The sequence below is a fragment of the Monodelphis domestica genome, chromosome X (assembly GCF_027887165.1).
Source record: "Monodelphis domestica isolate mMonDom1 chromosome X, mMonDom1.pri, whole genome shotgun sequence".
Taxonomy (NCBI): Eukaryota; Metazoa; Chordata; class Mammalia; order Didelphimorphia; family Didelphidae; genus Monodelphis; species Monodelphis domestica.
This window is the reverse complement of record NC_077235.1, coordinates 9,391,937-9,405,551: the sequence shown is the minus strand read 5'-3', so window position 1 is coordinate 9,405,551 and position 13,615 is coordinate 9,391,937. Positions and strand designations below refer to the sequence as shown.

The 13,615-nt window shown below is 40.9% G+C and overlaps 1 protein-coding gene across 2 annotated transcripts in view; it reads right to left on the bottom strand.

Annotated features, from left to right (window-relative positions):
- Nucleotides 1-229: 229 nt before the first annotated feature.
- The window catches only part of IL13RA1 (interleukin 13 receptor subunit alpha 1), a 39,984-nt gene continuing 26,598 nt past the window's right edge, over nt 230-13,615 (bottom strand). For both annotated transcript variants that reach the window (XM_001374381.4, XM_007507771.3), the window contains exons 7-11: nt 12,505-12,570; nt 12,136-12,268; nt 5,934-6,030; nt 4,809-4,893; nt 230-1,733 (exon numbers count right to left, since the gene is read on the bottom strand). In XM_001374381.4, the coding sequence (XP_001374418.2) occupies nt 1,641-1,733; nt 4,809-4,893; nt 5,934-6,030; nt 12,136-12,268; nt 12,505-12,570 (474 nt within the window). In that variant the 3' untranslated portion in view covers nt 230-1,640. The remainder of the gene's footprint in view (nt 1,734-4,808; nt 4,894-5,933; nt 6,031-12,135; nt 12,269-12,504; nt 12,571-13,615) is intronic.

The window sequence follows — 13,615 nt, the reverse complement described above, 5'->3', positions numbered from 1 at the left end:
AATCGGAGGGAACACGTGAGGTGAAAAAGCTCCCAGGGAATAAATACGTGGGCTACTTGGCTGGCTGGCTGATGAATGACACAAGCCTCTCTACCCACTCAAGCTAAGGCCAGGCAGTGAGTGGGGCTCTCAAGAGTTCTTAGGGCCAGCTTTGTGGACCATGAGAAAAACAAGTCTACTCTTTCCTCAAAGCAAAAAAGCAAGCTTCCAAGTACACTTAACTCTTCACTTAGAAAACATGCAGAAACATTTGCACTTTAATATCAAAAACTGAATAACAGATGTAGCCTTAACCCCCCCCCCAAACAAAACCAAAGCGTGCACACCCCTTAAATATCATCTGACCTGCCCACACTTACTTTAAGCCAGAGTGCAGGGCAAAGAGGAAAGAAGAATATGGGTGGGGGGGATATCTGGTCCTTACCAACACCCACTTAGTTTTCCTCAGTTTGCTAATTCCCTGCATTCTCTGCTGGTCAGGGGAGAACTTGGGAAACAGGGCAAGTCTACAAAATGAAAGGAGGGAAAGGGGTGGGCAAATACAGCAATGAACAAGAGCCTCCAAATGGATAATACATTCTAAGGGCATTATGTCTTCACCTTTGTTTCTGGCTTCCACACTGGGGCACACACAACATGTGCTCAATACTTGTTGTCCAAAGCAAGGCAAAGACTCCTGTAGTCCCATTTGCTTCGAGGGGCTTTGGTGGCTTTCCAAGGCCTTGAGATGGGGGTTCACTCTGACCTCATTTTGGTTGTTGTCACTGCCAACATGGGCTTGTAAATACTGGTGCAGACTCAAAAGGCAGGCAGATTCCTGCAGGTCCACCAAAATGTACTCCTGATTTACATCATTGGTCACCTGACACAAGCCCCTTCAAGAACAGATGAAGAAGACCTCGAAAGCTAGGAATTCGTCTTTTTGTCCAGTATACACATTAGCAGAGCTGCGCATCTGAAGGGACCAACATCTCAATTGGGCCCACCACTTGCTGCTGTAATTAGCCCATTTCTTACTGGTAGACTGTAATAAAATCATCTCCAAAAGATGTTTCAGTTACGAGAAAGGGAAGATGCCAAGGAAGTCCAAATGAAGCAAGTGAAGGCTTTTCATCCTGGTAGGCTTGTCACATACCACTTTTTCTCAGAGCAGCATCAGGACAGGCATTGAAAGGCACTTTGGGTTCCATCTTACCATGAGTCAAGAAAGGCAACAAACTGCTGAGGAGGCTAAAAATAGAAGTATATCAACTCATCAGGATTTCTGGATGAAAGTAAATGTACTCTGCTTAGTCTTCTACAATACACTGCCGTCTGGTGTGAACTGGTGAAAGAGAAACTGGCATGAGTTTTCATGAGCTACTCTTGATGCCATCGTCTTTTTGGTTTGTTGGCTTTGGCTTAGGTAGCCTTCCCAAGAAAGTGGTTTCTCCCAATAGTAATTTTGTAACCACCATATGAGAATGGCCCACTCCTTTCTCTGCATTCAGTCGTACAGCGTGTGTACCTGAAATGGCTTTACAACATATCTCTTCTGAAGTAACTGGCCCAATGCTTTCAGCTTTCACTGAATGATTTTCAAGGTAACTAATGGAGAATGGGAGACATTTCCTGGTAGATGTCCAAATAAATTATTCACTCTATTGAGAGGTCCTCTTCAGATTTTCAACCAGCACCACTGAATCAGTTTCTTCTTTAATTTGTTTTTCATAGATGTCATACTTTTTCCATTGCTGGAGAAGGGGAAAAAAGAGATAATTTCTTTTAAGTGATGTCCTTTCTCCGGGCACTCATTGCTAATGCATGGAAAAGTGTACCTCTTGCCTGACCTAAGGAACTTTCATTTATTTGGAAAGTTAAGGACACAGAATGACCTGGAAATAACATTAAGAGCGAAAAAGGCACAAGACTGTCGTATGTTGGCAAATATGTCATCCCTAAGGATAAACACAATGGGAATTTTCTTCAAATGGGAGCTAAGTCTCATGCAAAAGTGGTTCCTTTCCCCTTCAACTGGTTCACTTGGTCATTAACCCTTTTCTCTTCCTGCTTCTTTTTCAGATGTGATCCCCTAGCTTAGAAAGGTGATGCATGTCTTAGCTCTCTAGCCACCAATCCTAAAAGGGACCGACCTACCTCAGAAGGCTTCTAGTCCCACAGGGTCTTTTTAGAGAGGAGGAGCCTGAGGCCTAGGGACGGAAAGTGACCAATCCCCCCCATAAAGGTAGTGACAGAGCCAGAATAAAAAACCCCAGTTCTCTGACTCTAAAGCTTATGCTCCTTTCACTGTTTGAGAAGCAAACAAGTAACTAAGGTAAAGAACATTACAATGAGGCCTCTGTGTCTCCATTCATCAGCGAAAAATGTGGCCCAAAGAACCATCTGGAACTTTCTGACCAAAAGCTATTCCTTATAATGGTGGTTGCAACAGGAAGTCTTCCCATAGCTCAGAGGATTGACATCAGTGATTTTGATTTTAGGCCTCCATTATGGGCAGATCATTTCCTGTCTATTGGTTCTCGTTTTCCCTAAATGTATATTTCCAGATGAGAAGAAGAAAGCATAGCAATGGTCATTTGACTGCCTCAGGTGGGGAGCAGATGCTCTAAGCTAGTTTCCAAATCGGGAGCATGATTAGAGGGTTCTGTCCTGACACGTACTGGCTGGAAAACATTACTTGAAAAAAAAGAATGGTCACCCATAATCTCCTGCCTAAACTACATGTCCTTCAGAATTGCATCTTCATCAGTTTTATCAGTAAGTAGAACCCATATTCACCTCTGCTTGCTTAGTATCTGAAGTCATTTGGAATGTTCACACATTACAGCATTAATTTGGTTGAATTTCCTCCTTCATCTCCCAACTAGATAGAAGAGTTAGGCAGGTCTTATATCAAATCGTACCCAGGCAGTCAAATAGCTGCTGCCAACCTGAGTTTCACACTGAGTATTTCTTTGTAGAAAATAACTATGCAAGGCTTTTAATTCTTTGGCAGAGTTCTTTCAAATTCAGAACTACCTGCCAACTCAATCTTAAATTATATGTGGAAATAAAAAAAATTGAGTGTGGCTACCAGCCCACAGCCTAATCTTTCAAAAAGCTGTTGCTGTTGGTGACTTGTTTCAAGTCTTGTCCGACTCTTTGTGACCCCCATTTGGGTTTTTTGGCAAAGGAAAAAAGGGAGTGCTTTGCCATTTCCTTCTTCTGTGCATTTTATGGTTGAGGAAACTAAGACTCACAGGCTTAAGTGACTCTCCCAGAATCACACAGCTAATAAGTGTCTGAGATTGGATTTGAACTAAGATCTTCCTGACTCCAGGTCCAGTTCCCTATTTCCTGCCCACCTAGCTGCCCCAAGAAGTTATCATACTATATTTAGAAAGAGATTTTTACCCGTTTTTAAATGTCCTGGTACCCTTTGGCATCTAGGGAAGTCTCTGGGTCCAGTTTCAGAATGATGATTTTAATGCATAAAACAAAGTGCAGAGATTCCAAAGAAAACCAAATCAATTAAAATACTGTGATCCAAATATTTAAAAAAACAAGGTCCCGGAGTCCAGGTAAAGAGCCTTTGATTTTGATCAAGAGCTAATCAAGACCAATGCAGAAGGTAGCTAAAATACATCTCTAGTTGTCTTCCTATCAGTGGCTTTTGTCAAGCTACAGGACCTTTTACTTTGGTGTTATAAACAGAATAAAACAGTGGCATGCTGAAATGCCAAACTTCAGTTTATGATTACTCTGAAGGCCAGAAATGCCATTAGGGAGGAGATCTCTCGCTGTGAATTTCTCGCTGAGGTCAGTATGGCCTTTGTGTGCCTGGGCTTTAGCCATAGAAGCTGGCACACTGTTTGCACTTGGAAGCCAATCAGTGCCACATGAAGCAGTGACATTTTCATGTCTTTAAAAATTGAGCAACCACCTGAAGGCCAATTGTTTCTTGTAAACACAGAAAAGCCACTTTTCATAATTGAGTATATTGAATTAACACAAATCAGGTAAGACACAAATGGATACTAGGAAGCAGGGGTTGATAGATGGACTGATTTTCAATCGGTAAGTATAAATTATGGTGAAAAGGAGAAAATCCTCTTAACACAGAGAGCAGTCCACTTAGTCACAAAAGAACAAACAGCAGAGTGGAATTCAGTTGGACAATTTTTAAATGGGAACCCATGCCCAGTGCTGACCAAAACATATTCAGATATTGGAAGCTTTGGAGACGTTGGCCATGCCCATTAGAAGCACACTATACCAGGGAGAATCCTGGGCTGGGAGTCAGGGGGCCTTGATTTTATTTCCAATATTCCACCAGTCAGTGAGGTCTGATCCAAATGGGGTGCCCCATTTCCCACAGCTGCCTGGGTGGTCAACTACCCATGATTTACCCAAGACTCACCATTATCCTTGCTCTCTCTCCTCCCCAGATTTTCTCTTTCCCCATGTTGCTGATCTTACAAGGGTTGGAAGGCCTCTATAGAAGCCTTGCTTTACAGAGCAGTCAATGAGTCTATAAGCATTTATTAAGAACCTACTATGTGCCAGGTGCTTGTACTAAGTGCTGGAAGAGATTCTTCTTTTCTTCTTCATTCTTAATGAAAATACACCCCATAGTAATTAAGGGGAGAAATCAAGGCCAGGTATGTGAAATTAACATAGGATCTTGTGCACTGCTTAAAGGTTTTTGACAGGATCAAGATACTAGATTTTGATTTAACCCCTCTTTGAGCCATTTAGTCATGAAAATGTCAATCAAAGCCAAAATAATAAAAATAAATAATTTCTAACTCCAAATCATCAATGCTTACCAGTGTGTCGTCATTCTGGTCACCAAACATCTCTTTAAAAATCTTCCCAGGGTCAGGAATTGGAGGAAAAATAATGATTTTCAGTCTTAAAGAAAAAAAAATCAGAAATAAGTATTTTGGGTGAAGAGTTCTAATAAAAGGCTACTTAGCTTAAACATAGTTGCCTCTGAAGATGTGAACCCATATAAGTGGCTCTCTAAGTAATGAAGTTGATTGGTGTAATCACTTAAAAGTAAATTGTGGGAAATGGATGTCTTAAGAATTCTGATTCCTACATGTGTGTGGGGAGGGGCTGGGAGGCCCCAGAAGAAGAGCAGATATTTCCAAGGACTGATTTCCACCTCTTGCTTTTAAGAGATTCTTTAGGCCTATTATACCAGGCAGAGAACTGTTGATTGAAATGACTTGAAGAAATCTGCTCTGGGAAAGGAACACATTCTTCCATCATTTTTTTCATTTCCTTTTCCTATTTCTTACACACTCCATTTCTAAATCACAGTGTTATTTTAATTAGGATAAAATTTTGGCTCTATACCTGCTCAATATTCCTATCTTATCCTTAAATACAGGCAGCTGGGTGGCATAGTAGATAAAGACTACTGGGCTTGGAATCAGGAAGACTCATCTTCATGAGTTCAAATCTGGCCTCAGGCCCTAGCTGTGTGACCTTGGGCAAGTGTACCACATTTGCCTCATTTTCCTCATCTGTAAAATGAACTGGAGAAGCAACTGGCAAACCATCCCAGTATCTCTGCCAAGAAAACCCCAAATGGGGTCATGGAGAGTCAGACATGACTGAAAAATGATTGAATACCAACAATCCTTAAATATTTGTTACTAAAGCTGTCGTTGGTATTGAGCCTGGCTTTATTGTCGGAAAGGAACTAGCTCAATCCGAAAACACAATTTAATGTTATCTGTTGTGCCCCTGGCATGGATGGGCCCTGTATGAGAATCTGGTCCCTTGGTCACTCTCAAACAATGGGCAGATGGATAATAATGCAAGGTGGAGACCACCACAAGCCTGTGGGGAGGTGTGCCTCTGAAGAATGTTCCCAAGGCATTCTGTAGATACCAGGAGGGTTAAGAATGAGCAGCCACCAGCCAAGGCAGCAGCTCTTTTACCTCTTTAAATATAGCAGCAGCAGAAGAGTAGAGATGGAGATAGCAACTGGAATGAAGAGTAAGGTGATGGTGTGAATCTTGGAGTCATGATTCTGGCCTGGAAAGTAAAACGTACACCAAAGACTATGAATCAAAGGATAAAAACATTTTGGAAACAAGCTGTTTCTTGGGTCTGACTTCACAGTTAGTCAGGCAACACAAGGCCTAGGTTATGTGCTTCTTGGCCATGGGAAAACTCACTTAAGCCTTTCTGGGTCTTTTTTCTCATTTCTCAAAGATGAACCGTGCCCATCTTTCATAAGGTTGTTGTTCCTAGACTGTGAGAGCATTATGCACACTTTGAAGTGCTGTGCTCTTCTTCTCCTCCATCATCAGTTGTAGGTAATTGATGGTCTCGGATTCATAATCACTGCCATCAGCAGGCAACTCAAGGAACCAAAGATAGAAGAGGCATGTTTTGGGTTTTGTTTGTTTTAGAAAAGGTTTCAATATAGGATTCCATTAAGGAACAAATCTGCCCAGTATAGTTTAAAAAAAGATTCAATTTACCCACAACTTTGGAGGAAGATATTCGTCTGTCTATTCTACAGACTTGAAGTACCCATCATATAGAGAGCTCTTTGCTAGTGCTGAGAGAGAGAAAAGACCATTAAGCCACAGTTCCTGCCAGATACATTTTCTTCTGGGTGAGGGCAGGGGAATACTTAAAAGAGGCTTGAGCATAAAGGACCACTTAGGCTCAGATGAAGACATCTGTGGGATAGTGGGAGGGATCTGGGAAGCCTGCGGGGTGGAGAGTAAGTCATCCATTAAGATGGAGGCTATCCTCTCTATACATATTTTCCCCAAAGACTTTATATGTATATGTGTGTGTGTATATATATATATATATATATGTATATATATATAAAGTCTCTCTGTTTTCTGATGTACTGCGATTCAGATTCATTCTTTCCTTCCCTCCCTTCTTCCCCATCCCCTATTTGAGGTGGCATGCAATATGATCTAGGTTATACATGTGCTGTCATGCAATAATGCTTCCACATTCTTCACATTGTGAAAGAAGGCATATCACACATCTGAGATAATGCTCATTAATAAAATGAAATAAAGTGAAAAATGGTGTGTTTCAATCTTCATTTAGACTCCACCAGTTCCCATTTCATCATAAATCCTTTGGAATAGTCTTGGATCATTGCATATCCAAGTCATTCACAGTTGATCATCATATACTTTTGATATTACTGTGTATGATGTTCTCCTGGTTTTGCTCTCTCTGCATCAGGCCATCCAAGTTTTTCCATATTTTTCTGAAATTGTCCTGGTCATCATTTCTTATGGCACAATTGTATTCCATTACAATCACATACCATAACCTGTTCATCCATTCCCCACTTGCTGAACATCCCATCCATTTCCAATTCTTTGCTACCACAAAAGGAGTTGCTGTAAATATTTTTGTGTAAGTAGGTCTTTTTGATCTCTTTAGTATATGACCTAGTAGTGGTATGTGAAGATTAAAATGAACTCTCCCCTGATTGTGAAGATTCAAATTGTAACCCCTGCCTATTTTTAGAACACCCTACTTAGGGGGCAGCTGGGTAGCTCAGTGGATTGAGAGTCAGGTCTAGAGATGGGAGGTCCTGGATTCAAATCTGGCCTCAGACACTTCTCAGCTATGTGACCCTGGGCAGGTCACTTCACCCCCATTGCTTAGCCCTTACCACTCTTCTGCCTTGGAACCAATCCACAGTATTGATTCCAAGATGGAAGGTAAGGAAGGGTTTAAAAAAATTTTTTTAAAAACACCCTACTTAAAGTTGAGTGGGAAGATCTGCCCATTTTTTAGGTCTAATCACCAAAAATGTAAACATTCCACTTAATCATTAAGTGGGAGGTCTGTGACCCATGTATGCAATAGTGGGTGGCAAATCAGAATCGATTGCCTCCTGGGCAGTCCCAAGCAAGGCTTTAGGGTATGATTTGTCCACATAAAAAATGGAGGAAGACACAGGAAGTGATGCAAAAGAAGCAACTTTAAAAGGAGTGGTCACTTCCTATGAGGGAGATATCTTCATTCTTTGGAGTGGAGGCCGAAGGAGAAATATGTTGGCTGGACCTGAGACCCTGTTTCTGATGAGACTGGTGGACTGACACATGGTGAGTGAAAGAGCTGACTCCTTTCCTGGATATTTTCTGAAGAAACTAACTTCAGGAGAGACTAGCCTCTTGAATGGTTTTCCCTCAGATCCTCAGCTTTGCCAAAGCTAGCTAAGAACCAACTCTCCCTGCATGGGTTGGGCTAGGGGCTAGAAGTAAATTACCTAGTGCTTAGACTAGATATCTTACCCTGTCCTCTCTCTGATTTCCCTTTTTTCACTCTTTCTACACTTTGTAAATAAATTGTAAATAGCTGGGAAAATTGGAAGACAGTGTGGGAGGAATTAGGTTTGGATCAACACCTCACACCCTACACCAAGATAAATTCAGAATGGGTGAATGACTTGAACATAAAGAAGGAAACTATAAGCAAATTAGGTGAACACAGAGTAGTATACATGTCAGACCTTTGGGAAGGGAAAGATTTTAAAACCAAGCAAGACTTAGAAAGAGTCACAAAATGCAAAATAATTTTGACTACATCAAATTAAAAAGTTTTTGTACAAACAAAACCAATGCAATCAAATTGAGAAGGGAAGCAACAAACTGGGAAACAATCTTCATAAAAAATACCTCTGACAAAGGTCTAATTACTCCAAAGAGCTAAATCAATTGTACAAAAAATCAAGCCATTATCCAATTGATAAACGGGCAAGGGACGTGAATAGGCAGTTTTCAGATAAAGAAATCAAAACAACTCTGAGGTATCACTTCACACAGAAGACTGGCTAACATGACAACAAAGGAAAGTAATGAATGCTGGAGGGGATGTGGCAAAGTAGGGACATTAATTCATTGCTGGTGGAGTGGTGAATTGATCCAACCATTCTGGAGGGCAATTTGGAACTATGCCCAAAGGGTGATAAAAGACTGTCTGCCCTTTGATCCAGCCATAGCATCAATTGTACAAAAAATCAAGCCATTCTCCAATTGATGAATGGGCAAGGGACATGAATAGGCAGTTTTCAGATAAAGAAATCAAAGCTATTAATAAGCACATGAAAAAGTGTTCCAAATCTCTTATAATCAGAGAGATGCAAATCCGAACAACTCTGAGGTATCACCTCACACCTAGCAGATTGGCTAACATGACAGCTATGGAAAGTAATGAATGCTGGAGGGGATGTGGCAAAGTAGGGACATTAATTCATTGCTGGTGGAGTTGTGAATTAATCCAACTATTCTGGAGGGCAATTTGGAACTATGCCCAAAGGGCACTAAAAGACTGTCTGCCCTTTGATCCAGCCATAGCACTGCTGGGTTTGTACCCCAAAGAGATAATAAAGAAAAAGACTTGCACAAGAATATTCATAGCGGCTCTCTTTGTGGTGACAAAAACTTGGAAAATGGGGGGGATGCCCTTCAATTGGGGAATGGCTGAACAAATTGTGGTACATGTTGGTGATCGAATACTATTGTGCTAAAAGGAATAATAAAGTGGAGGAATTCTATGGGGACTGGAACAACCTCCAGGAAGTGATGCAGAGCGAAAGGAGCAGAACCAGGAGAACATTGTACACAGAGACTGATACAATGTGGTACAATTGAACGTAATGGACTTCTCCATTAGTGTCAGTGCAATGTTCCTGGACAATCTGCAGGGATCTAGGAGAAAAAAACACCAAGAAAAAGCAACTGCTTGACTACAGGGGTTGAGGGGATATGATTGAGGAGAGACTCTAAATGAACACCCTAATGCAAATTCCAAAAACGTGGAAATTAGTTCGAATCAAGGACACATGTGGTACCCAGTGGAATAGCGTGTCGGCTATGGGAAGGGTGGTGGGAGGGGGGGAGGAAAAGAAAATGATCTTTGTTTACAATGAATAATGTTTGAAAATGACCAAATAAAATACTGTTTAAAAGGAATAAAAATAAATTGTAAATAAATCTCTTTGGAATTAATAGAAATTCCTGGCGACCACACTCTTAAATAATATAGTCCAACCCCTTTAAAAATAACCACTTTTCCCCTTACATATATTGCTCATTATATAAAGGTTATATAAGGTTTTATTGCCCTTTGGGCAATTGAAATTGCTCTTCAGAATGGCTGGATCAGTTTAGAGCTCCACCAACGATGTATTAGTGTCCCTGTTTTCCCATGTACCCTCCAACATATATAATTTTCCCTTCTTTTCATAGTAGCCAATATGATAGGTATGAGGTGGTACCTCAGAGTTGATTTAACTTGATTTTCTCTAATCAATAATGATTTGGAGACTTTTTTCATATGACTATAGATCATTTAGATTTCATCATCTAAGAATTGCCTGTTCCTTTCCTTTGATCATTTATCAATTAGGAAATGTCTTGTATTTTTATACATTTGACTCAGTTCTCTTTTGTCAAATACTGAAGAAATGAGGCCTTTGTCAGACATTTACCATAAACATTTCCCCAAGCTTTTGGTTTTCTGTACAATCTTGTTTGGTTTTGTTTGTGCAAAATCTTTTAAATTTAATGTATTTAAAATTATCCATTTGAGATCTCGTAGAAAGTTCATTGTGTTTTGTTTGGTCATAAATTCTTCCCTTACAGATACATTATTTGAAGCTCCCCTAATTTGTTTATGGATTTACCCTTCATTTCTTTTTTTATTTTTTTTACCCTTCATTTCTAAATCTATTTTGTCTTTATTTTGGAATATGGTGCAATAAGCCAGTTTATGCCTAGCTTTTGCCATGCTGTTTCATAGTTTCCCCAGCAGTTTTGTCAAATAGTGAGTTCTTCTCCTAAAAGCTGGGATCTTTGGACCTATCAAAACACTAGGTTACTATGGTCAGTTATTGCTGTGTGTTGAGTACCTAATTTGTTCCACTGATTCACTATATTTCTTGGCATCCTTGATCTTACTGGGTAGGCTTCTAGCTTTTCCCCATTATAGATGTTTGCTGATGATCTTAGTTAGGTGATATTCATCATTTTAAAGAGAACTCCAAATATTCCACTGATCTCGAGTATTTTTAGCAGGAATGAGTATTGTATTTTGTTTAAAGCTTTTTCTTCATCTCTTGAAATAACCATACAGTTTCTTTGGGTTTTGTTATTGACAAGGTCAGTTATGCTGATGGTTTCTCTAATGGTGTAAAACCTTTTCATGGTGTACATTCTTCAAATTGACTCAGCTATTTCATGAATATGTATGAAGCACATATGTGCGAATGCCTGTGCTGGTCGTTGGGAAAGACCTGATTCCTGCCCTCATAGAAGCAATAGTCTTACAGGGAGAAAGGGCACAAATACAGTCTGGATAACCACATGCTATCATGTGAACTATGAGGCAAGAAGTCAGTATTGATTGAGGTTGGGGAGAGGAGCAGGAGAAGTGGAGATCACTTTTTGGAATGACTTTGCGAGCTGGACTTTGAATTACCACATGCTTACTAAGAGCCCCTTAGATGCCCAGCCTTGGGAATCCAAAGGCAAAAGTGAAACAGTCCATTCCCTCAGGGAGGAGGAGGCATAAACCGTGGGGGAGACAGAGCAGGAGAGGCCTCCAGCAGAAAGTGGTCCTTGAGCTGTGTCTTTAAAAAAAACTACAACCCACTTTCCACCTTACAATCAACACTGTACTGGTTCCAAGGCAGAAGATCGTGAGGGCTGGCCGATGAGGGGGGGGTGGTGTTTAAATGACTTGCCCAGGGTCATACAGCTAGAAAGTGCCTGAGGCCAGATTTAAATCCAGGACCTCCCATCTCTAGGCCTGGCTCTCCATCCACTGAGCCATCTAGCTGCACTCCAGATCCCTTGAGCTGAGTCTTGAAGGAAACCAGATTCCATGAGGATAAGGCTAAGAAGTAGTTCATTCCAGGCAGGAGAGATAGCTGGTATTAAGGCAAAATCAGAGGATGGGTGGTTTTGTGTGAGGAATGACAAGAAGGCCAGTATGGCTAGATTGTGGAGTAGCTTGGAAGGCAAGGATAGCATCAGTTTATGAAGTGCTTGAAGTGCCAAGGAGAAGAGGACGTACATCCCTTTGGGGCTTTCCTTCTTTCCACATCTGAAAGCTTTTCCATTTGAGGAAATTCTACTCTCTTACCTATATGCTTTTTTTGGCTCCAAGCACTCCAGAGGTCATTGTCTTCAAAGCAAAACCTACTGGCTTTGGCTCTCACTCTGACTGTATATGGAGCATCAGGGTCAACATCATGGATCACAAAACAATGTTTATTCTAAAACAGAAAAGAATAGCCGGTGTGATGGGGAAAGGCACCCATGGACTCTGCTGCACATTTATGAATAGAATGCTTTCCCACAAGTAAAACAAATTTCAATTCAAGTCCTTACTTTGACCTTAAACTGGACTTACTTAGCCAGGTTTTGTGCTGTTTTAGGAAAAAGAAACTCTGCCCTCAAATTTGTCTGTGATCATAAGAAGAACAAATTAAATAATGAAAAATTTACTGACCTTTGAATTTCCTTCAGGTTCTGGAGGAGTTTCTGAGATGTGGCATTTGCTTTTGGGCTCGTGAACCTTGAAAATATTAAAAGTGGCTATGAGGCATCACCATAACCTTTCAGAGTTCCGATGAGATCTAAGTAAACCTCCTTAATTAAAAACACATGAGAGTCAAGTTTGAAGAGGGGGGGGGGGAGAGAGAGAGAGAACTTTCCCCTGCATATGTAAAGTCACTTCTTATTAAACAGACAGAGCCATATGGGCAAGAGATCCCAAGATATAGGCGAAAATTCAGAGAGGATCTCGGAAGGTTATTTGGCATGTTGTCCCCTAGAATCTGCAGGAAAGCTTAAAGAAGAACCAAAGTAGAGGGGAGGCACAGATCTGTTGTTTTGGATTAAATGTGGAGAAATGGCTACGGTTGGATTTCTAGTGTGTAGACAAAATGAATCAATGTTGATGGGCTAGTCTTATCAACAGTAAGCAGAGAAAAGGCAGCCCCTCGGGCTCTCCAGCTAATTCTCAGATAGTTTTGGCCCAGAGAACAGGATATGAACACAATCAGTATCTACAACAGGGCAGGATTATCTACATCAGAGGTGTCAAACACATGGAGGCCCACAACACTCCTGAGTGTAGCCTGAACCAGATTAAAATGTAATGGGGAAATATTTGACAAAATCCATTTTTCAAAAAGTAAACCCAAGATAGTGTTAATAGGTGGTTTTTGAGGCCAACGTGCATCCAATGGGGGCCTTCTGCATAGGCTAGTGATCCTGTTTTTGTTAGTTTGCCACCCCTGGTCTACATGCAGCGGGTCATCCGGAGGGGTGAGAGTATTTAGCCTTCCCCAGAGACTGCTGATGACTTAGACTGGTTTCTTTGGTTGGCGGTCTTAGGGAGATGAATTTTCTTTACTTTTTCCCAAGATTTTAATTTTTTATTGATGAACATCGACCTACACGAACATGTGCATGTATAAAGACCAGACTTTTGAAAAAGTAGACAATAAGTTCAGCATTTAGTTCCAATTGCCCTGCCCTGATTGTTGACATCTCCCTCAGAATTCCCTCTGGTTCTCTTCTGTGCTCTTTTCTTCTTTTGGGGAGGGGGCGGCTGA